The following is a 24,628-nucleotide window of genomic DNA, read 5'->3' on the forward strand; positions in this document are numbered from 1 at the left end:
TTGATGGAATGTCTGCCTCTGAGACTGGCTGGCAGTGTGTCTGTCTTACGCCCGCGGTCCAGCTGTCTGAACAATGGCTGCCTGTCTCTCTGTTGTATGATTGTCTGGCTTTCTGGTTGTCTGTGTCTGATGCTGACCGGCCACACAGAGCTCCAGCCCCCTCTCCCGTGGCCGCATAGACAGAGCTGTCGCCCTGCACTCACTCTCCCTCTCTTGGAGCAGGCTGTGCCTTCGTGAAGTTCTCCTCCCACACGGAGGCTCAGGCGGCCATTCACGCCCTGCACGGGAGCCAGACCATGCCGGTGAGTAGGAGCTTCTCTGGGCTGTTGCAGTGGCATGTGGAAGGGGCGGGTGAGGGGCCTGTCCCTGCCATCCCAGCCATCTGCTTACTCTGTCCCTTCCTCAGAGGGGTCACAGGTAGAGAAGGAGGAGCATGAGTGTGGTAGCATGAGTATGTGGCTGTGCATGTGTGTGCACAAGTGTCCATACATGAGTGTGAGCAAATGCAAGCATGTGTACATGTAGACCCAGATGTGTTTATTTGTATGTGTGTGTATCTGAGAGAATGCATGTGTGTAAGCATGCTTATGTGAGTGCATGTGTGTGTTATGAAAGTGCATGAGTATGCAATGAACTGTGTGTGTAAATGTGTACAGCTAAGTGTGCACTTGTGTGCTGATGCATATATATGTGTATACGTGAGTGTGTGTGTCAGTATGTTGAGGTATGAGTATGCTGGGTGATGGGGGAAACTAGTGCACGAGTGCATTTGTCAGTGTGTAAAGACAGTGCTTTAATATACATGTGAATGAAAACACACATGTACAGATGTGCACGAACATGAGTGTGCATGTTGAGTATGTGATCATGTATGCACATGTGTGATCGTGTGCAGGTGAGTGTGTGTGCTGTGTAAGTATATGAGTGTGCATGGTGAATATATGTGATTGCATATGTTTGTGAGCATGCACAGTGTGTGTTTGCTGCATGGTATGTGTATCAGAGTATGTATATATGTGTGTGAGTGCATGTGTGTGAAGTTGCATGGCATGTATTGTGTGTGAAAGTGAAAATATGTGTTAGCGCATGTGTGTGAGCATGCACAGTGAGTGTGTGTGTGTTTGAATATACATGAGAATGTGTATGCATGTGTGTGAATTGCAGTGTGTGTGAGCATGTGTGGCGAGTGTGTGAAGGTGTAGGAGAGTATTGTGTGCATGTGGGAATGTACAAGAAGGTGCCCTAAGGAGGTGAAACCCTAGGAGCAGACAGGGTTTGCTGAGGCCGGCAGGGGTCATGCCAGGCATGGGGATGACAAGAAGAAAGCTGGTGTTTGAGGATCCGGGGAAGATGAGACTGAAGGAGCCTGAAGTTCAAGGCTAACAATCTTGGGATTCCTTCTAGGGCAACTGGGAGCCCTGGAGGGTTTGGACAGGGCGGGGACGGGGTCAGACTGGCTGGAAACATCTGTTTGGGGCCAGAGCAAGCTGGAGCCTGGAGCTTGTGGGTCTGCAGTGCTGAGAGGCTAGCAAGGACCCCCCACAGGTGTGGGGGTGGCTCTACTCCTCGTGCCAGGCAGGAGTCCCTGGCAGTCACCACCACTATACAGAGATATCCAAATCTGCCACAGGGAACACGGGCGCCAGCTGGGGCGCCAGCTCTCCTGTTTCAGATGTTCTGGAGACTGGTGTGAGCCAGCAGGGCAGTCTCCGAGCCACCCTGCCCTTGCTGTCCTGGCACCTGGGCATCAGTCTAGTCCCCATCAGGGAAGGACTCAGCTTAACACAACAGCAGGCTATTCCAGTGATGAGGCTGGCAGGCGGAGCAGGGACTAAGTTCTCCACCTAAGGGGGCATGTCTTGAATGGCTGAAGTCTCACCTGTTCTCAGGTGTGGATGATGGTTATAGGGTCCTCCATCTGGCCCCAGAAGTTTGAGTCTCTATCTGGTTTTGGTATGACTCAGTTAGGGCCTTCCATGGTGCCCCCAGATGTAATCCCTGGGCAGCCACACCCCACCTGTGCACACATGGCTGCTAGGCCAGGTGTGAAACCTGGGAGGCTGATCTCCAAGGTGTTCTTGCTGTGACCCCTGAGTCCTGTGTCTTTGAGCAGAGTCACAGTTGATGGCATCTTCTATCCACCCCTCACCCAATGGGCCTGAGCTGGCATGGTTCCGGGGAGCTGGAATCCAGGCTACCTTCCTCCTTTTTTCCCTCCCTGCTTGCCTGCTGCCCCTGCAGGGGGCCTCCTCCAGCCTGGTGGTCAAGTTCGCGGACACGGACAAGGAGCGAACGCTGCGGCGCATGCAGCAGATGGTGGGCCAGCTGGGCATCTTGACACCATCGCTCACCCTGCCCTTCAGCCCTTACAGTGCCTACGCTCAGGCTGTGAGTGACCCAGCACATGCACTGCTGTCTCCAGTGGGGCTCCAGAGGCCCTTGCGGAGGTCCAGCCCTCTCTCTGTCTCTGTCTCTCTCTTTCCACGTATTCTCTGTCGAGGGCTTCTGCCTATTTGCCCATTTTTCTTTCTGTTTCTCACCCAATTTCTCAGACTCAGGGTCCTATCCTGGCCATGGCTGGGACCCAACCCCAGCTGAGCCCCCAGTCATGACCTAAGCCCTGAACCGAACCCCAACCCTAGATTAATACAATTCCAGGCTCAGCTTCAATCCTAAACTGAGACCAACCAAGAGACTGGACCCCTAAGTTCAGGCTGAGCCCTTACCCAGGTTGAACCCTAATATCAAATGAGGACCTAACCTTGTGCTGAGCCCAGATCTGGCTGTGCCCCAAATCTACACTGCCCCAATTCTGGCTATGCCTCCAAAGTCCAGGCTGACTCCAAACTAAAACCAGACCCAATCCTAGTTAAGTGTTGATTGGTCTCTGATCTACGACCACATGACTAACTGAGCCCTGATCCCTGGCTGAGTTCTCATTTCCTAAATGAACTCTGAATCTAGACTGATCCCTAATCACAGGCCGAATCCTGATCCTATACTGAACCTTGGTCCCAGGTCGAGTCCCAATTCCTAACTGAGCCCCGATCCCAGCCTGAATCAAGGTACCCTGTCTCACCACCCCCTCCCTAGTTTCTTGAGGGTCAGCCTTCTCCCCATGAACCATGATCTCAGGGCAGGTATCGCCCCTACAGCATGCTGACTCCCTCTCAACCCCCAGCTCATGCAGCAGCAGACAACGGTCCTGTCCACCTCGGGCAGCTACCTGAGCCCCAGCGTGGCCTTCTCACCCTGCCACATTCAGCAGATTGGCGCCGTCAGCCTTAATGGACTGCCTGCCACACCCATCGCCCCTGCCTCTGGTGAGAGTCCTCCAAGGGCCCAAAGATGGGTGGGCAGGGCTGGGGACAGAACCAGGCTCCCCATGACACCCTTCCGCCCCACAGGACTGCACTCGCCCCCGCTGCTCGGCACCGCTACTGTGCCCGGCCTGGTGGCTCCCATCACCAACGGCTTCGCAGGTGTCATGCCCTTCCCCGGTGGGCACCCCACCCTAGAGACTGTATATGCCAATGGCCTCGTGCCCTACCCAGGTAACTCGGGTTGTCCCCCAGGGCCTTGGAGAGTGGTGGGGGCAGGGATGGTGTCTCCAGGACAAATAGGATGAGTTTCTATACCATGGGTTCCCTGGAATAGGCGTGGCAGGACAAAGTGAGTCTCACATGACAGATGTGATATGTGGGCATGCAGAAAGAAGTTATGCGGGGTCCTTAAACATAGGAACTCTGCATCCGATCTGGGTTCAAGGTCCAGTACAACGGCCCCAGATGGTTTCTGCAAGTCTCTGAGCCTCAGTTTGCTCATCTGGGAAATTGGAAAGATAGCATCAGTCACCTCCTGAGGTTTTGCATATCAATTTTAAAATGCCCAACACATCACCTAGTACCAAGAACGGCACCACCCATCTTAATTATCGGTGGCTACTGTGTGAGGAGAGAGCTATACTGTATTCACTCATTCACTCGGTACTGACCAACCAAGCACTGATTTGGGACTTGTCCCATTCTCATAAAGCAGAGGTCTCACCTTTCTTTACCCTACACCATGATTTCAGGGCTAACGACTTCCATCACTTTGCTTATGTGAATCAAGTCATCTGTGTTTTCCCCACTGAGGATAATTTGTTTATTTTTATTTTTGAAATAATTTCAGGGAGTTGCAAAAGCATAAACAATAATTTGTTATTATTATTTATTTATTAGCTATCATTTGTTTAGTATTTATTTTATTTATTACTCATCACAGGGAGTTGCAAAAAATAGTAGAGTGGTCCTGGCCACTCCTCACTCTGTTTCCCCATTGCTAATATCTTACATAACCATCGTACATTGTCAAATGCAGGAAGCTGATACTGGCAAAGTACAATAAACTCAACTGAAGTTGGAAATCTTATTCATTCAGATGTCGCTGCTTTATATATGTCTTCATTTGTGTGTGCTTGTGTGTGTTTCTATGCCATCTTATCACAAGGACTCATGGAACAACCTCAGCAGAGGCAGAGACCTGTTCCATCTCCACATTTGTTCATGTCATCATAGTCAGCCATATCCCCCCACGCCCCATCCTCTACGAACCTCTCCTTATTTGAGCAGAATCTTTTGGCTGAATTGTTCCTAGATGCACCAGCTCTAGTGGCCTGTACAACCTCTCCCTTCCTCCTACCTCTCCCCTAAAGACAGTCAGAAGGTCACAGCCACATAGGGGATCCATAGGGTATCTGATGAGTGAGGCGTGGGGAGGCAGAGAGGGGGAGGGCTGGGATCCTGGAGAAATCAGAGAATAAAAAGCAGTGAAAGGGGTGTGGAGAGAGGGAAAGGCAGGTGATAGTGAAACCTCTCTGGAGTCCCAGAAGCCTGGATTCAAGTTAGGCTTCTGTCATTTTCTGAGAGTGGGTTCAGCTTTATGAGCCTCAGTTTCTTCACCTGTAACATGGGGATCATACCTATAAAGGGTTTAGGGTAGAGGTAAAGCGGGGGCGGATATGTGTTGCTCTCCTCTGGCCCGTAAGGATCGGGGGCGGATGGAAACCTTCTGCTGCCCCCGCCCCACTTAGCCCCTCCGTCTGCCCAGCAGCTCAGAGCCCGACAGTTGCCGAGACCCTCCATCCCGCCTTCTCCGGAGTCCAGCAGTACACAGGTAGGAGGCAGCTCGGCCCCGCCCCCGCGTGGCCCCGCCCCGCGTGGCCCCGCCCCGCGTGGCCCCGCCCCGCGGGCTCCTTCCGGTCTTCCTCCCTCGCCTAGCCACACCCCCGTTCCGGTCCCGCCCCTCAGGTGCCGCCCTGTCATTCCGTCTTCCCGCTGGGGCCTAACCACGCTCCTACTCTGGCCGTGGCAAAACTCGCAGAAATAGCGCCCCCCTTCCTTCAGCATCTGGCCCCGCCTCCACCAAGGCCCCCAAACCTTGGTTCTCCTTCCCAAATCCTCCTGGGCCCACCTTCTTCCTGGGCCCTACGTCTCCACGCAAGGCCCCGCCTATCAAGTCAGGCCCCGCCCCGCATTGTTGGGCCCGCGTGCTTTGGCCCCGCCCTCAGGCCGTTCTCCGCGTGGCCCCGCCCCCTCCACGCGAAGACCTGGTGACCCCGCCCCCAGGTGGGCCCGCCCCCGCGCCTGTTCCTTGGCCCCGCCCCCAGCTCCGCCCTCCCCGCGGCCACGCCCCTTCCCCTTCCCGAGACCGGCTCTCGGCCCCGCCCCCGCCCCGCCGCGCCCCCCCTCCCCCCCCCGCGCCGGCCGCGCGTCGGTCTCACTCCCGCCTCCGCCCTGTGTCTCGCTCCCGGTCTCCGCAGCCATGTACCCCACCGCGGCCATCACGCCCATCGCGCACAGCGTCCCCCAGCCGCCGCCCCTCCTGCAGCAGCAGCAGCAGCGAGAAGGTGAGGGGGCCGCGACTCCCCTGGGCTCGAGCCCCGCCCTTTGCCCCCCTCCGCCCTCAGGACCCCCCTCTGGCTCCCAGCCCGGCCAGGCTTCAGAGACCCCGCAAGTGGGCGCAGCCTGGGAGCCGGACGGGCCTCGGCTCAAGTCCTGGCGCAGTCACTCGTTCCCGGGGTGCTCATGGACACCCGAATCTTCCTCTCTTAGCCTCAGTTTCCTCCTCCGGAAAATGGGAACCACGCTAGTTGGTTGCAACCCCGTAGGAAATACAGTGACTCCACCTCGCCAGAACTGGTTGGTTCTCTGAATTTTTGAAGAGAATATTCTATTTGAGGTTGGGGTGGTGGGGGGTGATCAAGTACCTCAGATAAACTGAGGCCCGCCTGGTAATACCAAGGCAGCCAGGGAGGGAGGGGTTCGGTTCTGGAGTTGGACACCTGGGATTCGAACGCTCCCAATCCTGATTAAGGCCATCGCCAGCAAGGCGCTGTCTGCCCGCGCCTCCCTTTCCTCGCCGGTAGCCCTGGCGACCTTCTGCGCCAACAGGTGTTACTGGGAATAAGCAGCAACAGTTTCTGACACATAGTAGGCGCTCAGCACCTGGGAGTCCAGTCCCTTCCTCTCTTTAGTCCTCCTTGTTGGGGGGGTGGGGGTGGAGGAGGCGATTAGGGTGAGGGGACCAACCAGAAAAGCTCCCATACCCCATGGCAAGGGGAGCCCTGCTCTGCTGATGACCCGTTCTCAGACTCAGTCCTGAGAATCTGCCCAATTACAACCTTGCCCTTGGCCTGTGGAAGAGACACTGCCAGAGTGCAAAAGCTTTGTAGGGGAGGCGCTCTGGCTCTGCCAACCAGCTGCTACCCCATCCTCAGGCAGGTACCTCCTCTCCAAGGGCTCTGTGGTTAAAAACAAAGACAACAGCAGGAGTATTTGGCAACTCCAGCAGCTTCAGATGCGAGGGAGCTAGTAGGGTCTTTAGACACACCTCAACTCCCTGGGGCACTGTTTTGTGGATGCTGGCACCTGGGTGTCTCTGTTCCTGGTGGATCTCCAAGTCCACCCTTTACCCAGGCAGAGTGGGTAAAAGCTAATTCAAGAGTAGCCGGTGCTGTGTAGTGGGACTTATGTGTTTCTGGAAAATTGTTCTACAGTTTGCAAAACCTCAAAATGTAAACTACAGGGTCAGTGAGGAAATAGAGTCAGAGTTCATGGTTCAGTAACATGTCAAAAAAAAAAAGAAAGAAAAAGAGGATCCTTAGAAAAATGAAAGTGGTAGCAGTTTTATGCATGTCAGATAATGAAAAGAGAAGATGAATACTGCAATAAATATAGCACTCTATCCTGGAACAGGCCTGAAGTTTGCAAGTGGAAGTGGGATCAGAAAAGTTGCAGCTTGGTGGAAAGAGGCTTCTCTGAAATCAGGGTGTTGTAATCCCAGAGATGGGTGTGGCTCAGTACACTGGGGAAATGGGAAAGTTGGTAGATGTTTGCACTATACATGGATATTTCTTTTTTTAAAGATTTATTTATGCATGTAAGAACTGGGGTCTAGGCCAGAGGTGTGGGGGGTGAGAGGATTCACCAGAGACAGAGCAGGGAGCAGAACAAGCAGACTGACTGAAATACACTATTGAGGGGAGCAGCAAGTGAGCCAGGAGAGGTCTGCTGTGCCATCTAGATCAGCTCCCTGACCGGGCATCCAGCTCATGCTGCAGTGGCTGGCAATAGCTTGATAGTCCCCTGTGCCACCAGGGAGGCTCCTGTAGGTGTATATTTCTTCATGAGGTTTGGGTCAGCTGGTTGTAGTTTTATACATTCACTTCATGTTTTATGGGAGCTGGATAGCACACAAGCATGCACAAAATTCGTATTATGCTGGAAATGGTTCCAAAATGTACCGATTGCATTGGAACACACTTGCATTTAAAAATAAGCGCGATAGTACAACTGTGCTCCTGACCCAGAGGTGGGTGTGAATGTGTAATCTTGGGTGCACGTTTGGGGACTGTTCATGACGTTGGATATAGTCAAGATTTTAAAATGCTATTGTTATTTATAGTTTTTTTTTTTAAAGATTTATTTATTTATACAAGCACTGGGTACAGTCAGAAGCGCGGGAAGGTGAGAGAATTCACCAGAGCCAGAGCAGGGAGCAGAGCAGGCAGAAGGACCGAAGCACACTGCTGAGGGGAGCAGCAGGCGGCAGGAGAGGTCTGCGCGCCATGTGGGACCCTCCTTCGGTGGCCGGGGAGCAGCCGGGGATCGAACCGGCGCCGCAGAGGCCACGGGCAGCTTCGCAACCCAGCGCTCAACCGCTGCGCCACTGGGGAGGCCTTATTTATAGTTTTTATGTTAGCCGTGCATTGGGGATTATTTGGGGAGGGAATGATTTTGGGAGTGAAATGTGCTTTAAAAAATTATTTCTGGTTGGTGCAATCTATCATGTTTAGTTGTCTGTGGCTTCAGGATGTCTGTGGCTCAGGACTAGAGAATCATCTTTTTAACTTTATGTAATTTGATCTTTGTATCACTGGAGTGATGCAGTTACCCAAGATTTTGAGGAATATCTGGATTGGGGGTTTGGAATCAGGAACTTATTTGTCTTTTTTCCCCCACTACCATCTACTTATATACCCTTTCACACTTCTTCCTCCTCTTAACCTCAGAAACCTGACTTTGTTATTAGCGTCCACTAGTTTTTACAAGTATTTTGCTTTGTCAAATTGTCCACTATGTAAATGTCCAATATTTATCTTTGTCATTCTGACTTGCTTTACTACACATAATTTCCTCCAGCTCCTTCCATTTTGCTGTAAATGGCAGCATTTCATCTTTCCTTCTGGCTGCCTAGTATTTCATTGTTTGGATATACCACATCTTAATTCAGCTATCTACTAGTGGGCATTTAGGTGGTTTCATGTCCTGTCTAGAAATGCTGCCACCACCATTGTACAGCAGATAATCTTTTGAGTTGACAGTTTCATGTTCTTTGTGTTGGTTCCCAAGAGTGGGATTGCTGGGTCATCTGGTATTTCCATGTCCAGTTTTTTAAGGTAAACCAGCTCTCTTTCCAAAATAGCTGCACCAGGTGACATTCCAGCACTTGTTGTTGGGACTCTTTTTAACATGTGCCATTCTCACAGGTGTGAGGTGGTGTCTCCCTGTGTTTTTTCTTTTTTTTTAAAAGATTTATTTATTTATGTATACAAGAACTGGGGTGCAGATCAGAGATGCGGGGGGTGAGAGGATTCACCAGAGACAATGTGGGGAGCTGAATCTACTGAAATACTCTGCTGAGAGGAGCAGCAGGCAAGACAGGAGAGGTCTGCCGCGCCATATGGGTAGCTCACTGGCCAGGGATCAAACTCATGCTGCAGTGGCTGCCAATAGCTTCAATAGTGCTATCTCTTAACCTCTTGAGCCACCAGGGAGGCCCCTCCCTGTAGTTTCAACCTGCTTCTTTCTTACTGGAAACACTGATGAACATTATCGACCTTTTGGATGTCCTCTTTGGTAAATAATCTGTTCAGATCTGCTGCCCACTTATTAATTGGGTTATTTGTTTTTCTGCTGTCAAATTCTGTGAGTTTTTTATATATTTTGAATATTAACCCATTGATAGTTAAGTAGTATGTGAATATTTTTTCCTATTAAATAGGAATTTTTTTAATCTACTTGTGTTTTCTTTTGCTGTGTAAAAGCTTCTTAATTTGAGGTAATCTCAATTGTTTATTTTATCCCAATTGTTTATTTCCCTTGCTGGAGGGGTTGAGTCTTCAAAAAAATCTTTATCATTGATGCTGTTAAACATATTGCCAATGTTTTCTTTCATATATTTTATTGTTGCAGGTCTTACATCTAAGTCTTTAATCCACTTTGAATTTATTTTTGTACATGGAGTGATCCATCGGGATTTATTGGTCTTACTTTTCTTTTTATGATCATTGGACTTTTAAAACCCAAGTGTTTTCTTTTAGAACTCTTTTTCGACTTATAGTGTTATTGCAAAGATAGTATAGAGTTTCTGTAACCTCCACCAGGTCATCTAACTTTTATAAAATAATCCAGAGTGCGAGGTCTAGGGATTTCTCCAGGGGGTTGGAATTATCTGGGATTTGAGGGATTTATCTTGGTTTGGGGACTGGGGTGGGGTTGGGGGGCTTGGTTATCTGAGTTTTGTAAATTATCTGGGCCATAAATATGATCAGAATTTGGATTCTGGGATAAGACTGGACAAACAAAGCACTCCCGGCTCCCCTTCCCACAATGCCATACCCCATCTTTCTGGGCATCAAGGGGCTCCCCTCTCCTGACAGCTGGAGGCACCAGATGTGGGCTCTGGACCCACGCCCCTCCCCTGGGGTTCCGCCTCCTCTCCTTGGGGGCTTTACGTCTTTCTCTCCCCCACCTGCAGGTCCCGAAGGCTGTAACCTGTTTATCTACCACCTCCCCCAGGAGTTTGGAGACACGGAGCTGACCCAGATGTTCCTGCCCTTCGGCAATATCATCTCCTCCAAGGTGTTTATGGATCGAGCCACCAACCAGAGCAAATGTTTTGGTGAGTACCTGATGCGGGCGCCCCTTCCTGCTTGCTGTCCTTCCAACTCCTGGCATCCTGAAAATGGGGGCGTGGTCAGCCATGAGACAGGTCTGAAGTCATTCTTCTGCTCACTCATTCATTCAGTCAACAAACAGATACATTATGCCCATGAACGTGCTGGACACTGGGCACACAGCAGTGAATAAGCTACCAAAACCTCCTGCCCTGGGAGAGCACACGGTCTTACCGTGCCTTCTGATAGAACTTTCTCTGATGATGGAAATGCTGTATATCCATCAGCCCCATGGAGCTACCAAGCACTTGATATGTGACCAATGCAACCAAAGATCTGAATATTTGATTTGATTTGATTTAATGTGTTTACATTTAAATAACCACATGTGACCAGTGTCTACCAAATTAGAAAGCACAGGTTGAGGTAAGGAGAAAGGAGATGACCAGGTAGTTATAAATATATGAGAAAAATAAAAAGACTAGAGAGAGTGATCAGAAGGAGGTGATATTTCAGCCTAGGCCTGAATCATGGGGAACCAGCATGGGGAAATCTGGAGGAGAAGTGTTCTAGGCAGCAGTCACAGCATGTGAAAAGGTCCTGGGGCAGGGCCTAACTTGTTCGAACAGCAAGGAGGCTGGAGCACAGTAAGCATGGGAGAGAGAGGGAGTTGGTGAGGACAGGGGCAGGGCATGTAGTGCCTTGTGGGCCTTGGGGAGGACTTCCTTGTCCCCAGAGACAGAGGAAATTAAGGCTCAGAGGGATGCTGCAGTTTGTCCAAAGTCATACAGTGGCAAAGAGGCAGAATCTAGATTAGAACCAGTCTGTTTAACTCCAAAATTTGGAGTAAAAGCCTCACTGTGTCCTTTGCAAAAGACCAACTCTTGGCTCTTTATTAAGTGCCTCCTGTATATAGTCAGTCCAACCATAAAAGGGAAGAATTGTCCCAGTTTACAGAGAGGGATGGAATAGCTGCATGCTTGAGGTTACACAGCCAATGGGGGACCCTGGCCAGTACATAGCCCCCTTCTCTGTATCCTGCTTCCAGAAGGAAGGAGGACATTTCTGTAAGGAAACCAATGCACTTTCAACAGTGAGGGGGTCTGTTGCCTTCTCTGAGCCTCAGTTTCCTCATCTATATAATGGGAGTGACAGCTGTTAGAGGAAGTAATAGCTATGAAGACAGCATCCCCTTCCTGCTCCAAGCTCCCCCGTGGCTCCCCCAGGCCTTACCAGGGCAGCAAGAGCCCTCAACCCCAACCCAGCATCTTTACCTGACACCCCCCCAACATTTGGGCTATCAGGAGCTTAAAGAGGGGGAGGTTGAAGTGTTTCTGATGGCCTGCAGGGAAGGGTGGCGGGAGGTGTAAAAAGCCTGACAGAGACAAGGAGAGAGACAGAGAGAGGGAAGGAGGAAGAGGAACGGAGAGGCAAGGACAGACAGACATGCAACACACACAGAGGGAGTCAGATGGACAGAGAAGTTCCCAGACCGCTAGAGGTCCTGGGGGAAGCAACAGGATGGCCAGCACGGTGTAGAGGAGGCAAGCTTCCTAGGGGGGAGGGAGATAACCTGGCCCTCCCAGGACCCTCAGAGGTCCCCACCTGTTCCCCATGCCAGATGGGAAGCCGTAGCAGAGCAGACCCCAGGTAAGGGGTCCCGACCCCAGGGGCATGCAAGTCCAGGCTCTCAGAACAAGGCCAGGACTGCCACCGGCCCTCTGGCCAGCCCTCCCACCTCCCCGGGCCAGTCTGCCTGTGCAAGCGCACACCCCCACCCCCAGGACCCCGCCAGGGCCGCAGCACTGGAGCGAGCAGAGGACGCCCACGTTGCCCACCATCGCGGCTCCACCCCGGTCTCCACAGGCTTCGTGAGCTTTGACAACCCGACCAGCGCGCAGACCGCCATTCAAGCCATGAACGGCTTTCAGATTGGCATGAAGAGGCTCAAAGTGCAGCTGAAGAGGCCCAAAGATCCAGGACACCCCTACTGACCTCGCCCACAGCCACCCTGAGGCTGTGGGCTTGGCCCAGGTGAGCCGCCAGGCGGCCCCACCCGCCCAATCTCGCCCCCTCCCTTGTCTTGTCTGCACACCCTCCTCATTCTCCAAACCCACCCAGGCACTGTGTGGGGGTGGGGTGCTGCTGCAAGAGTCTCCAGGGAGCCCCCCGTGTTGGGTTGGCAGGGACAGAGCTGGTCAGTGACACCCCCCCCGCAACACCTGTGGTCTGGTTGAGAAGCGGAGGGTGGGATGGGGTGGGAAGGGTGGTTAGGGTATCCTTCCTGGAAAAGGCTGTGACGCATGAATGGGAGTTCTCCTGAGAGGCTAGGCTTGGTCCGGGTGGGTTGTGGATGCTGGCAGAGGGGCTTCTGTTCTGTCTGTGAAACCCTCCCCCGGGTGGAACCCCCTTCTAGTCCTCATTTGGTACCATTACACCCCGTGGGTAGATGGGAAAGTGGCATGCTGGCCCCGCACCCAGCGTGCTGAAATGCTGGCCCCGCACCCAGCATGCTGAAATAAAACTCCCCAAAGTGTACTCTGCCATCAGAGCAAACAACCTTACAGCAGCTAACCACCTTCTGTGGGGAATGACCGGTGAACCCAAGGGGGCGTGAGATTTATAGCTGACCTCCGGCCTTGGCAAGCTTCGTCTGCTAAACGGGCTCACGCTTGCCAAGAGGCAGCGGTGACCCACCCAGGGACACCGTGTTCCCCGGCTGAGCCCAGGGCCCACCTTCTGGGAAGCTCTCCACAATTCCTTTTGATTTTGGTGGGTTTTTTTCACTCACCATCGCCGTCGTCATCACAGAACCTCGCCTTGGGCCTGGTGCGAAGTAGGTGCTGGTTAGGGGCGGTTCGTGCTTTGCAGACCCAGTGGGCCAGCATCCACAAAGTGGAGGGTGTGCCCGGGGGTGCAGTGCAGGTATGCATGTGCAGAAACTCAGTTCCTGAAAGCCAAGTTGCGGGCGAGCCGTGCGCTTTTAACACCTCCACAGCAAGGCCTATTGAGCATCTGCCTTGCGCGCCAGACTCTGCTTTCCAGAGCTTGGGGCCGCAGCTGCCAATGAACAGAAATGGGGTAGGGTGGGGCCGGGGGGCGGAAAGAAACTGCCTTCATGGGGCCTCAGTGGCAGGGGGCAGGGAAGAGAGAAACAAAAGTGTCTGTCCAGGTTGCCAGGTGAGGACCCGGGCTCAGCAGCCTTAAGTATGTTCCATGCCAGGTTTGTTGACCTCCACCCCCCAAAATGGACTCTTTCTGAAAAGATGGGGGTTCTTGGGTTCCCAGCCTGGCCAGAGCTAGGGGAGGTGGGGTGGGAGGTAACCTCGTCTGCCTGTGTGCCCCCCATCACCGCACCCTAACGCCGTCCCTTCTCCGCCAGGTGAGGGGCCTTCCCACCCCCGGAGGGTTTCCCGCTTCAAACCGATCCAGGACATTTCCGTAAATTACAACCAAGTTTGGACACCAGCCCTCCCTCCCCTCTCCTGCCTCCCTGTCCCTCTCCCCACAATGTGAAACACTACTGAAGGCCATGTGGAATGGGGAGGGGGGCTTCCTGGCTGTCCCTGGGGGCCAGGGCGGGGGTGCTCCTGAGTTGGGGGCATGGGGCTCACTGCTCCCCCCGGGGGATTTCCTCGCTCCCTGGCCCCAACACAGAGCCCTGGCGGCTTCCCCAAACGAAATCGCAACTTTTCCTATATATATATACGAATATATATATGGAGAGCTATATACAGTATATATATTTTTTGAGTATAGATCATGGGACCAAACTTTTCCGACTTCCTTCCATCCAAGAGAAGGTGACCCTTTACCGGTCACTCAGCAGGGACAATAGAAGGGCTGAGGCTGGTCGGGCCTGGGGAAGCCCCGGTCAGGTGTCTCCCACTGTCATATCCGGCCAGGGCACTGGAGAAGGAGGGGGATTCTTAGCCAACTCGATATACCTCCAGGACTTTTGGCCCCCACCACAATGATTTTCGGGCGCCTTTAGGCTCAGCCAGCTTGGGTGTCCCTGGTCCTAGCTGCAGCTTCCAGAACCCTCCCCCCAACCCCCTACTTCGTCCCAGGGCCCTGCCTTCCCCCTATGCAGGCACAAAGGAGAACCCCTGGCCTCCCCCCACCCCGTCCTTCTCCCACCCTGTCATAGCCTTACTCATGTGACCAATAGCCCTTATCTTTCCGTGGGGGGGACAAACAGGGTCGGGGGAGCCCCCCACCCCTTGTGCCCCCTCCTAAGGGCAGGCAGCCATTCCCCTGCCTTGGATCACCAGCCTGGAATTCATGGTCTCTGACCAAGATTGCCACGTGCGTTGGGTGACCCCAACCTGCACTGGCCAGCACCCCTTTACCGGAGATACCTCTACAAAGAATTCTTTTTTTCTATTTTGGTCTTTCTGAGCAAGTACAAAGAAGAAATGAGAAGGGAAAAAAATGGGGAAAAAATCAAATGACAATGGATTTTTGTTTCCTACTTGGGGCGGGGAGGGAGAATTTGTGGGGTGCCTCTGTATAGCTACCCGAACCGTGAAAACCCACCTTGAAGCACAGAGTCAAGTTCGTTTGGATGTTCAGTCAGGCCTCTCACCAAACGAGTCGCCAGAGAACCTAATAAGCTCAAAAGCAACAGAAAAATTTAAAAAGAAAAAAAAGACATTCCCTTTTGTTTATACCAAAATGTGTTGACCGACCCAGAAAAAAAAAGAAGGAAAAAAAAAAAAAAAAAAACACTTAGCAAAAAAAAAAAAAAAAAAAAAGGAAAAGAAAAAAAAATCTTCAAACCAACTTGTTTCGATATTCCAGAGTTTGATAATTGTTCCGAGACACTCTTGCGTGCCTGTGTCCCGTGCGTCTGTGTGTGCAAGCGTGGACTCAGGGGCTGCAGGGGCCTCTTCCGAATCCCCGGGGTCCCAAGCCCCCCTCCGTCAGGCCTGCTTGGGAGTGTGTGCTGGCGTGCCGTGGCATCTGTCCTTCTGGTCCATGTTTACTGGCTGTAAATACCATTTTTATACTCCACATCGAAGACCTACGTGATTTGTACGATGTACTTTATTTCTGCTACGAGTAATTTCATGAAGTTTCAACTTGCAAACTGACTTTTGGAGACAAACCGCCACACACACACACACACACACACACACACACGGAGAAAAAGAAAAGGACTTAGAGGGGACTTTGGTTTGAGTTTTGTGTCAAAGATTTGCTGTGGCTGGAGAGGTCTTTGTCACTGTGGCGTGTTTCAGGCGAGGCGCTTCAAGCATCATCTTAATGTCCCAAACGCCTCTCTTTGGTCTGGAGAAACTGAAAATTTATTTAATAAAAGTTTTACTTGCTAAAGGACTGGGTTCCCCGTGTTTTGTCCTCTCTCATCAATAAACACCAAGTGCATCTGTCTCCATTGGGTGTCTGGGCTGGTGAGAAATCCAGATTTAAAGCGAGGGGGTGAGGAAGGAGCATCCCAGGAAGGCAGGTCTGAGGTTCCTGTAGCCAGGATTCCAGGTGATTCATCAGAAGATGAAGAAATGGAGTATTCTTTCTGAAAAAGAGCAGGTGCTTATGTCTGTTGATCCACACGTTCATTCAGCCATTCAACAAACATCTGTTAACCCCCCACTGCAGGCCTGTCCCTGTGCTGAACATGGGGTGACCAGATGGTTCTGCCTTTCGGGAGTGACCCTGGGGGAGAGAGAAACTATGTAATATGCAAGAGTCATGTAACATGAACCTCACCATTTTATAGTGAGAGTGTAATGGCATTAAGTACTTTCACGAGATAGTACAACCATCACCACTAATTCCAGAATGTTTTTAATCACCTCAAACACCTCCCATTATCAGTTATCCTCATTCCCACCACCAGCCCCTGGTACCACAGACCCATTTTCTGTCTCTGGCTTTGCCTATTCCGGACATTCCAGATTGATCAAATCACACTCTCTGGCCTTTTTTGAAATAGGCCTTTCTAGCCTGTTTCACTGAATATAATGTCCTCAAAGTTCATCCATATTACAGCATGTGTCCGAATTCCCTTTTCATGACTGAATAATATTCTAATTCATGGATGGACTACATTTTGTGTATCCATTCATACACAATAGGTGTATGGGTGTTTGGGTTGTCGCCCCCTTTTTGGCCATGTGAATGGTACCACTGTAAACATTCCTGTACAGATTTTTGTTTGAACACTTGATTCATTTCTCTCTAGTAGATACCTAGGAGCAGAACTGCTGGGTTGTATGGTGGCACTATATACTGAGGAACCACCAAGCCATTTTCCATGGCAACTGCCCCATTTTCCACTCCCACCAGCAGTGCACAGGCCTCCATTTTCTCAACGTCCTCACCAATACTGTATAAATAGAAATTTTGAACTGGAATTTGAGGGAGAAATTACCCAGTTCAACCTGATGCAGGGCAGGACCCAGAAGTGTTCCAAGGAGGTGAGACCCAGGAGGTGAGTAGAGGCTTGCTGGACACAGCAGAGGGTGCAGTTTGGGCCAAGGCTTACTGTGGGCAGGGGGGTGGGGACAGGAGAGACCTGGGCTGTTGTCAGAGACTGATTCCCAGAGGGGTGAGTGGGGAGAGGCAGGAGAGGCATCAAGGAGTCAAGGTGAGTGACGGTGCCAGCCTGCAAGGGGGTGCTTGAATGAATGAGTAGGGTACGAAGGTGGACATGAGTTTGCTTGAAAAAACAAAAGGAAAACTCCACACGTCTCACTGCCCCACTCCAGTGGAGGCCTCTAAGTCCCCTTAAAATGAAAATGCTGAAACCCAGGGTCAGGCATACCGGGTTCCAGGGGAGGGTTCATGGGCCTCTAAGGTGGTACCAGCTTTCCACACCAAGCACAGGGGCCGCAGCTGGCTTTCAGTCAGTTCTCCATCTGGCAATATTTATTTCTCGCTCTTAATAATTATGCCCATTGGGTCTCACCCACAGTTCTTATCCAGTAAGACCCCATCCAAATTAGCCTGTGCTGGTTTCATTCCCAAGCCCGCCCACGTCTAGGAGGAGGAGAGTGCCAGGCTCCGGCTGCCATCTGAGGTAGAGATGAAAGAGCTCCACTTGGAGGCCCAACTTAGCTGAATTCCAGTCTGGCCCTGGACAACCTCCCTCAGCCTCACTGTAAAGGAGGAATAAGAATACCCATTTTATAAGCTTTTTAAAGACTAAGTGCGAGAATATGTGCTGTTGTGTAGAACCCACTGCTCTTTTAACTACATAGCATGTGGATTCCGAAATAGAAAAAGAAAGAACAAATGAACAACTCGGATCCTGAAAGCCATCTCAGCTGCTAAGCCTGAAGAAGCTCAGAGATTCAGAAAATACTGATTCCTTACTGATCACCCAGGGCCGCTGAGCAGCCCCCTGCCCTGCTGTCCGTCCAGTGTCAGAGTGAACAGGACCCAGGAGGGACGGTATCCTCTCAGCTGGATGAGAGCAGAGGTGCAGTCAGCCCGCCAAATACTTGGAGCACGAAAGGGTCGTTCTGATATTAAATGGTCACTCTGCAATGCGTTACCACACAGCGCAAGGCAAGTTCACCTTCTCCTGAATAGTCGACACCTATTTTGGAAGTATTTTTGGAGAAATGCCCGCATTTAACATAACTGCTTGCTACCACTCTGGGTAACTCCTCTCCCCCAGGCTTGCTCTAGCCACACAATAAGACTTATGTTTCTTGAGTGCCTACTATGTGTTCTTGGTTATTAATGCATCTAATTCTCAACCAACAAGGTGGGATTCCATTTTTAGTTGCAGTTTGCAGGTGAGGAAACTGAGCAGCAGAGGGTGGAGGAGTCAGCCCACAGTTACACAGGAGGTGTGTGGCGGTGCAGGGCGGGAGCCGGGCCCTGCGGCACCACCTTGCAGTCCCTTATACTTCTCCACCGAGTAGGTCGCAGCTTCAATCTGGAGGCATTAGCCAAATAAAATAGCAACCAGCATATCAGAAAATCCCAGAAAAAAAACACATCCTAAAAGTAATTCTACTTGTTTAAAATCATTTTCTCTTACCTTGATCCCAATTCTATCCAATAGTAGAGCAAATGTTTTTGCAAACTAAATCTATTTCCAATTCATTTTACCTATTTTTGCATAAACTCACAGGACAAAATAAACAGCAATTTAGTTGGCACCACTTTTTAAGGAGACTTCTTTCCCTATTTGATGGTTGTGGCTCTTTATCATGAATTAAGTATTGATAGATATGTGGATTTATTTCTGGGCTTTTGATTTTGTTCCATTGACCCTTGTATCTATTTTTATTCCAATGTTAGTTATATTGTTTTAATCACTGTTGCTTTTTTTAAAAAATATTTATTTATGCATACAAGAACTGGGGTGCAGGCCAGAGGTGCAGGGGAGTGAGAGGATTCATCAGAGAAAGTAGGGAGCACAACAGGCGGATTTGCTGAAATAGACTGCTGAGGGGAGCAGCAGGAGAGACAGGAGAGGTCTGGAAGCCAAGTGGGTCAGCTCCAGGGCCCGTGGGGGGGGGGGCGTTGGGGGGATCGAACTCTTGCTGCAATGGCTGGTAAGACTTTAACCCTTACGCCACCAAGGAGGCCCTAATTACTGTTGCTTTTATAGTACAGTTTACAGTCAAATAATGTGATGCCTCCATTTCTCTCCTTTTTTTCAGTATAACTTTTGCTATTTGAGATGAAGGGTTCTATGCAAAATTTAATTATTTTTGTTCAATTATTTGAAGAATACTGTTGGTATTTTAATGGGGGTTGCATTTTTGTTTACTTGCTTTTCTATGTGCTCAGCACATAGCCAGTTACTACTGGTCTTAAATGCATGGAGGTTAAGTCTGGAGGCCAGCTACCCAGGGTCTTAGTCCAGGTTATCATACTTGTCAGGCCAATGGCCGAGCTCTCTGACTCAGTTTCCTCCCTTTAGAAAATGAGGCTCATGGGGCACACGCTTCCGAGTGTTCCCTGGGGACAAGCAGCCTAATACTTAGAAAGCTCAGAGTAAGCTTTACTGCAGTCAAAATAAACCAATTCCTGTGAAACGCCTCTTTCCGGAGGCTTTGCCCCAGGCTGCCAGCAGGGGCCAGCAGAGGCCCACGCCTGCCTCGGGTTTGGGCGCCTTCCTTTGAAACGCAGCAAGCGCCGAGCGGGCCCGCGGTGCGCCGCGCCGGGGCGGGGAGGTGGCGAGGGACCCTCGGGCTCTCTCTTGGGGCTCGAAGCTGCGCCGTTCAGGTGTCTCAGTGCACCCCGTGAAGTCCACAGGCGCGGCCTCACGCCCCTCCTCTCCTCGCTCCTCTCCCGGCGGGATGCGCTCCGCCACCCGGCCTCGCCGCGCGCGGGTCTCCAGCCCGGCGCCCCTCCTTCCCGCCCGGAGCTCCGAGACGGGAGCAGAGGGAGGCGCGCGAAGGCGGCGCACAGGTACCGGCGCCGGCCCAGGTGGCGCGGCAGGCATTACCTGGGTCCCAGCGAGAGCGCGGGGAGCCCTTCAGCCCGGGGCGTCGGGGCGCACCGAGGACAGCGGTGGAGCGGCGGGGGCGCGCGGGGCTGGGGCCCGAGGCGCGCGGGATCGGGCACTGGCGGGCTCGCCCGCTGGGGGGATGCCCGTGGGGTCGCCCTGCAGCGGCTCCTGGGCTCTCGGCAGTGCTGAGCCATTCGGCCGCCCGCCCCGGCGCGGCGGGTTCTCCCCGACGGCTGCGTCCGAGCGGGGCCCGCGCGCAGTGACAGGTGTCGGGTCGTGGTCTGCCTCCCGAGGGGCGACCCCAGCGCCCCCCAGGCGGGCGCGAACCCCGGGACTCACACCCACTGGATGCCGCACACCCTCGCTGAGCGCCCGCCGGTGCCGGGCGCCGTCGCGGGGCTCTGGAGACCCAGGCAGGGACGCGGGGCCGGCCATCCCCGGACCACGCAGCCCCCAGCCCGGCCGGCCAGCGCCTCTCCCGCGGACCCCGCAGGCCCCGCCTCCCAGCCCCGCCCCTCCCGCCCCGCCTCCTTCCCCAGCCAACCGCAGAGAGGTGAAAGTGGGCGTGATCTACATATTCATGAGACATCAGCCAATCCACAGCCTGAACTGGGGCCGGACGCCAGAGTCAGGACGAGGGTGACGTTAAGCGTGACGCCACAGTGATCTTTAAAGGCGCAGTAACCTCAATAGAGAAGGGAGGCTCCGGGCCTGCCTCTCCGCGGGGCTCTGTGCAATGCAAGTCGGGGCGTGCGAAGCGTAGAAACCAACGCAAACCAGTGGTCCTGAAGCAGCGTTGCTAGGCTGGGCCAGCCCAGGAATACGCCGAGGCCTGCTTGTGCGCGGGGGTTGCCAGAGGAACTGGTGCTTTAGCACTGGGGTCCCTGACAGCTCCAGGACTGAACAGGGGTTCGGGTGTGGGTGGGCGGCGGAGCGTGTAGGGGTTCTGGGGCAGAAGGAACCCCAGGTCCTCAGCCAGCTCAAGGACAAGCGCCTGCGCCCCGCCTTTCCGATCCCCATCAAAGCATCAAGTGAACACACTCTGGGTCTGGGGACGCCCCTGGAGTCTCCAAGAGGGTGTTCCGGGAGCCGCGCGGCCCGGCGCCCAGCCCCGCGCACGCGTGCCCGTCTCTGCTGCGGGCGGCTCCTTCCCGGGGCTGCTGTTCTTGCCTCCGTTCTCGCTCACTCCGCCCCACCCAATCTCTTAGCAAACCCCGTGGTCTCTGCTACCTGTGCCCTGAGTCTCCCTGCTTCTCCCTGCTCTGACTCCACTTCGTCCAGCCGCGCCACCTCTCGCAGGGACCAGCGCGGTCCACGTCCACCAAGTCCCGGGCGCGTCCTCACCCGCGCCCGCCCCCGCGACCCGCCCCGCGGCCTGTCCTCCCTGCCGCGGACACCAGGGGGCGCCGGCGAGCACCGGGCCGGGGCCGCCTCTCGGCTCCCGCAGCCTCCAGCGCTCCCACTCGACGGGCTCGCTCTGCTGGGGACCATGCCCTTGGGTCGCCCCGAGCAGCTCCTGGGCTCCCAGCAGTGGCTGAGCCATTCAGGGCCTGCCTGGCCTGCAGGACTTGCTTCTGTCCCTCCTTGTCCTCACCTCCTCCCTCCCTCTCCTCGCTCTGCTGCCGCCACACCACGGGGGAGGGGGAGGGCAGGGAGGTGCAGATGCAGCTTGTGAAGGGCCTTGTCACCCTGACCACACCAAATGCCCACCGCTGAGACTCAGCCACCGCTCCTGCCTCCCTGTCTCCCGGCCTCTCTCTCCCTCTCGCACCCACCGAGGAGCGTCTTCGGTGAAGTCACTGATTTTTCTTCTTTTGCTTGTTATATAGTGAATTTCACTGATTTTTTTTGATGTTCACCTCCCTTCGATGATTAAATCTTGGCTGAGTCCTAACTTGTCTTTTTTCCACTTTTTCTTTTATTGAAGGATAATTAACACGCAATAACTCTAGTGTGCTGTTCTGTTTTGTCAGACGCACGTGTGCACACTATGTCCCAGTCAAGTTAGAGACTAGATGCACCAGCACCCCCTCCCCCTGGTCAGCCCTACCTCCACCCTCGGCGGTAACCAGCCATGTCCTCTCCGTCCCTACGTGTCCTGCAGATGTCATATCCACGGAATCACACAGCACGGGACCACCCGGGTCTGCCCCTTCCTGCAGCATCACATGTTTGAGAAGCATCCACACTGCGGCAGGTAGAGTTGCGGACCCGACTTTGCGGGAACAATAGTTTCGGTTTCAGTTGGTTAAAGACATAGGAATGCAATAACTGCCAAGCCGTTTTCTAGCTATCACTTTACCTTCCCGCCAGGAATGTGTGTGAGTTCTGATGGTTTTGCGTCTTCGCCAGCACTTGGTACTGTCCATTTTTAATTTAACTTTAGTCATTCAAGTACATGTGTATGCAACCCTTCAAGTGCATGTGATATGTTGCTGTGCATTTAATTTATATTTCCTTAATGACTAATGATGTTGAGTGTCTTTTTATATAATTATTCATCATACAATTAACTTTTTAAAAAATATTTATTATTCATGCATACAAGAACCCCGCGATGCAGGCCAGATGTGCGGGAGGGTGAGAGGACTCACCGGAGACAGAGTGGGGAACAGAACAGGCAGACTGACTGAATACACTGCTGAGGGGAGCAGCGGGTGAGACAGGAGAGGTCTGCCATGCCATGTGGGTATCTCCTCTGCCAGCCATGATTAAACCTGTGCTCCAGAGGCTGCGGACAGCTTCACAGTGCTGTGCTCAACCCCCTGCGCCACCGGGGAGGCCCACAATTACATTCTTTTTTTTTTAAGATTTATTTATTTATACAAGAACTGGGGTACCATCAGAGGCACGGAAGGGTGAGAGAATGGTGAGAGAATTCACCAGAGACAGAGCAGGTAGCAGAACAGGCAGGCAGATCGAAGTCACTGCTGAGGGGAGCAGCAGGTGAGGCAGGAGAGGTCTGCTGTGCCATGTGGGTTGTTTCCTGGCTGGCCGGGAATCAAACCCATGCTGCAGAGGCTGCAGACAGCTTCACAGCGTGGCACTCAACCCGCTGCGCCGCTGGGGAGGCCCCACAATTACCTTCTTAATGGAGGAGCTGCTCAAATCTTTCACCCACTTTTAAAAATTGGGTTGTTTATTTTCATATAGAGTTTTGAGAGTTCTTTAAATATTCTGGATATGAGTTATTTATCTGATAGGTGTTCTTCTAGTTTATGGCTTGTGTTTTCTCTTAATAGTGTTTCTCTTAACAGTATCTTTCAAAGAGCAGAACTTCTTAAGGTTGATAGCCCAATTTATCAAATTTTCTAATGTGTTAAAGTTATTGCAGAAATTTTGCTTCTGTGAAGGTTTCACAGTTTGTTTTACTTTTAGGTCTGTAATCCATTTGGGGTCACTTTTTATATGGGGGGAGATAGGATTGAATTAATTACCTTTGTGTTTTGTCATACATCAGTTGGCCATATTTGCACTGGTCTATTCCAGGACTTCATTTTCTGTTTCATTAACCAATGTGTGTCTCTTTTGTCAATACCACATTGTCTAAGTCAAGGGTTGACAAGGTTAAATAGGAAATATTTTAGACTAAATAAGCCACACAATCTGTTTCAACTATTTAACTATATGGTAGAGCAGCATTTCACAATGTATAAACGAATGGACATCCTGAGTCCCAGTAAAAGTATTTTTCTGTACAAGACAAGCACTCGGGGCTTCTCTGGTGGCGCAAGGGGTTAAGACTGGGCACTATGAAGCTATCCGCAGCCACTGTGGCTGGGGTCCAATCCTGGCCAGGGAGCAGCTCACATGACACAGCAGACCTCTCCTGTCTCCCTGCTGCTCCCCTCAGCAGTGTATTTCAGTCAGTCTGCCTGTTCTGTTCCCCACTCTGTCTCTGGTGAATCCTCTCAACTCACATGCCTCTGGCCTACACCCCAGCTCTTGTGTGCATAAATAAATAAAAATAAATCTAAAAAAATAGACAAGCACTGGGCCAGAACTGTGTGCTGTAGCTTCCTGCCTCCTGAGCTAAATTACTGTTGTTTTAATAGTAAGCCTTGGAATCAGGACATGTGAATCCTCCGTCTTTATTCCTCTTTTTTCAAAATTGTTCTTTACTATTTTCTTCCTTTGCCTTTTCATAAAAGTTTCAGGGTTGACTTGCTGATTAGCTGCAAAAAATTCTGCTGGTACTTTGACTGGAATTACATTGAATCCACAAAACCATTCAGGAAGAATTGATATCTTTAACAATGTTGTTTCTTCTGTCCACGAATGTGCTATAATTCTCCCTTTACTTCGGTCTTTGTTGATGTCTTTCATTATTATTTTGTAAATTCTTAGGACTCCACGATTGCACACATTTTGTTGGATCTAGAGGTATTCCATGGGTTTGTTTTTGTTCTAGTATAAATGATGCTGATTTTTATTTCCATTTGAATTGTTCATTGCTAGTATGTAGAAAAATGGTGGATTTTTTTTGTATATTGACTCTATCCTGAGTCTTTGCTAAACTCACTTATTAGTTCTAGAAACTTTTTTTTTTTTGTAAATTCTCTGGGATTTCTACATAGATGATCATTTCAGCTGCAAACAAACAGTTTTATTCTTTTTTTTTTTTCCAACTGTATGTTATACTTTTTTTTTTTTTTTTGCCTAATTACATTGGCTAAACCTCAAGTACAATGTTTAGTAGTAGTGGTGGGGATGGATTCCTTGTCTTGTTCCTGACCCTTTGGGAATACATT

General features: G+C 51.7%; 1 protein-coding gene across 3 annotated transcripts in view; it reads left to right on the top strand.

The window, feature by feature from the left end:
- Positions 1 to 12,435, top strand: part of CELF5 (CUGBP Elav-like family member 5) — a gene marked incomplete at both ends in the record, with an annotated part of 40,498 nt that extends 28,063 nt beyond the window's left edge. Inside the window, 8 exons of one of the 3 annotated variants that reach the window (XM_084249542.1) lie at positions 223 to 302; positions 2,242 to 2,388; positions 3,182 to 3,323; positions 3,408 to 3,554; positions 5,095 to 5,157; positions 5,771 to 5,890; positions 10,303 to 10,446; positions 12,308 to 12,435. In XM_084249542.1, the coding sequence (XP_084105668.1) occupies positions 223 to 302; positions 2,242 to 2,388; positions 3,182 to 3,323; positions 3,408 to 3,554; positions 5,095 to 5,157; positions 5,771 to 5,890; positions 10,303 to 10,446; positions 12,308 to 12,435 (971 nt within the window). Of the gene's footprint in view, positions 1 to 222; positions 303 to 2,241; positions 2,389 to 3,181; positions 3,324 to 3,407; positions 3,555 to 5,094; positions 5,158 to 5,770; positions 5,891 to 10,302; positions 10,451 to 12,236 lie in introns of all 3 variants that reach the window. The other 2 variants (XM_084249541.1, XM_084249543.1) reach the window with 2 other exon arrangements.
- Positions 12,436 to 24,628: the final 12,193 nt, after the last annotated feature.

Source organism: Talpa europaea (genome assembly GCF_964194135.1).
Source record: "Talpa europaea genome assembly, chromosome: 12".
Taxonomy (NCBI): domain Eukaryota; kingdom Metazoa; phylum Chordata; class Mammalia; order Eulipotyphla; family Talpidae; genus Talpa; species Talpa europaea.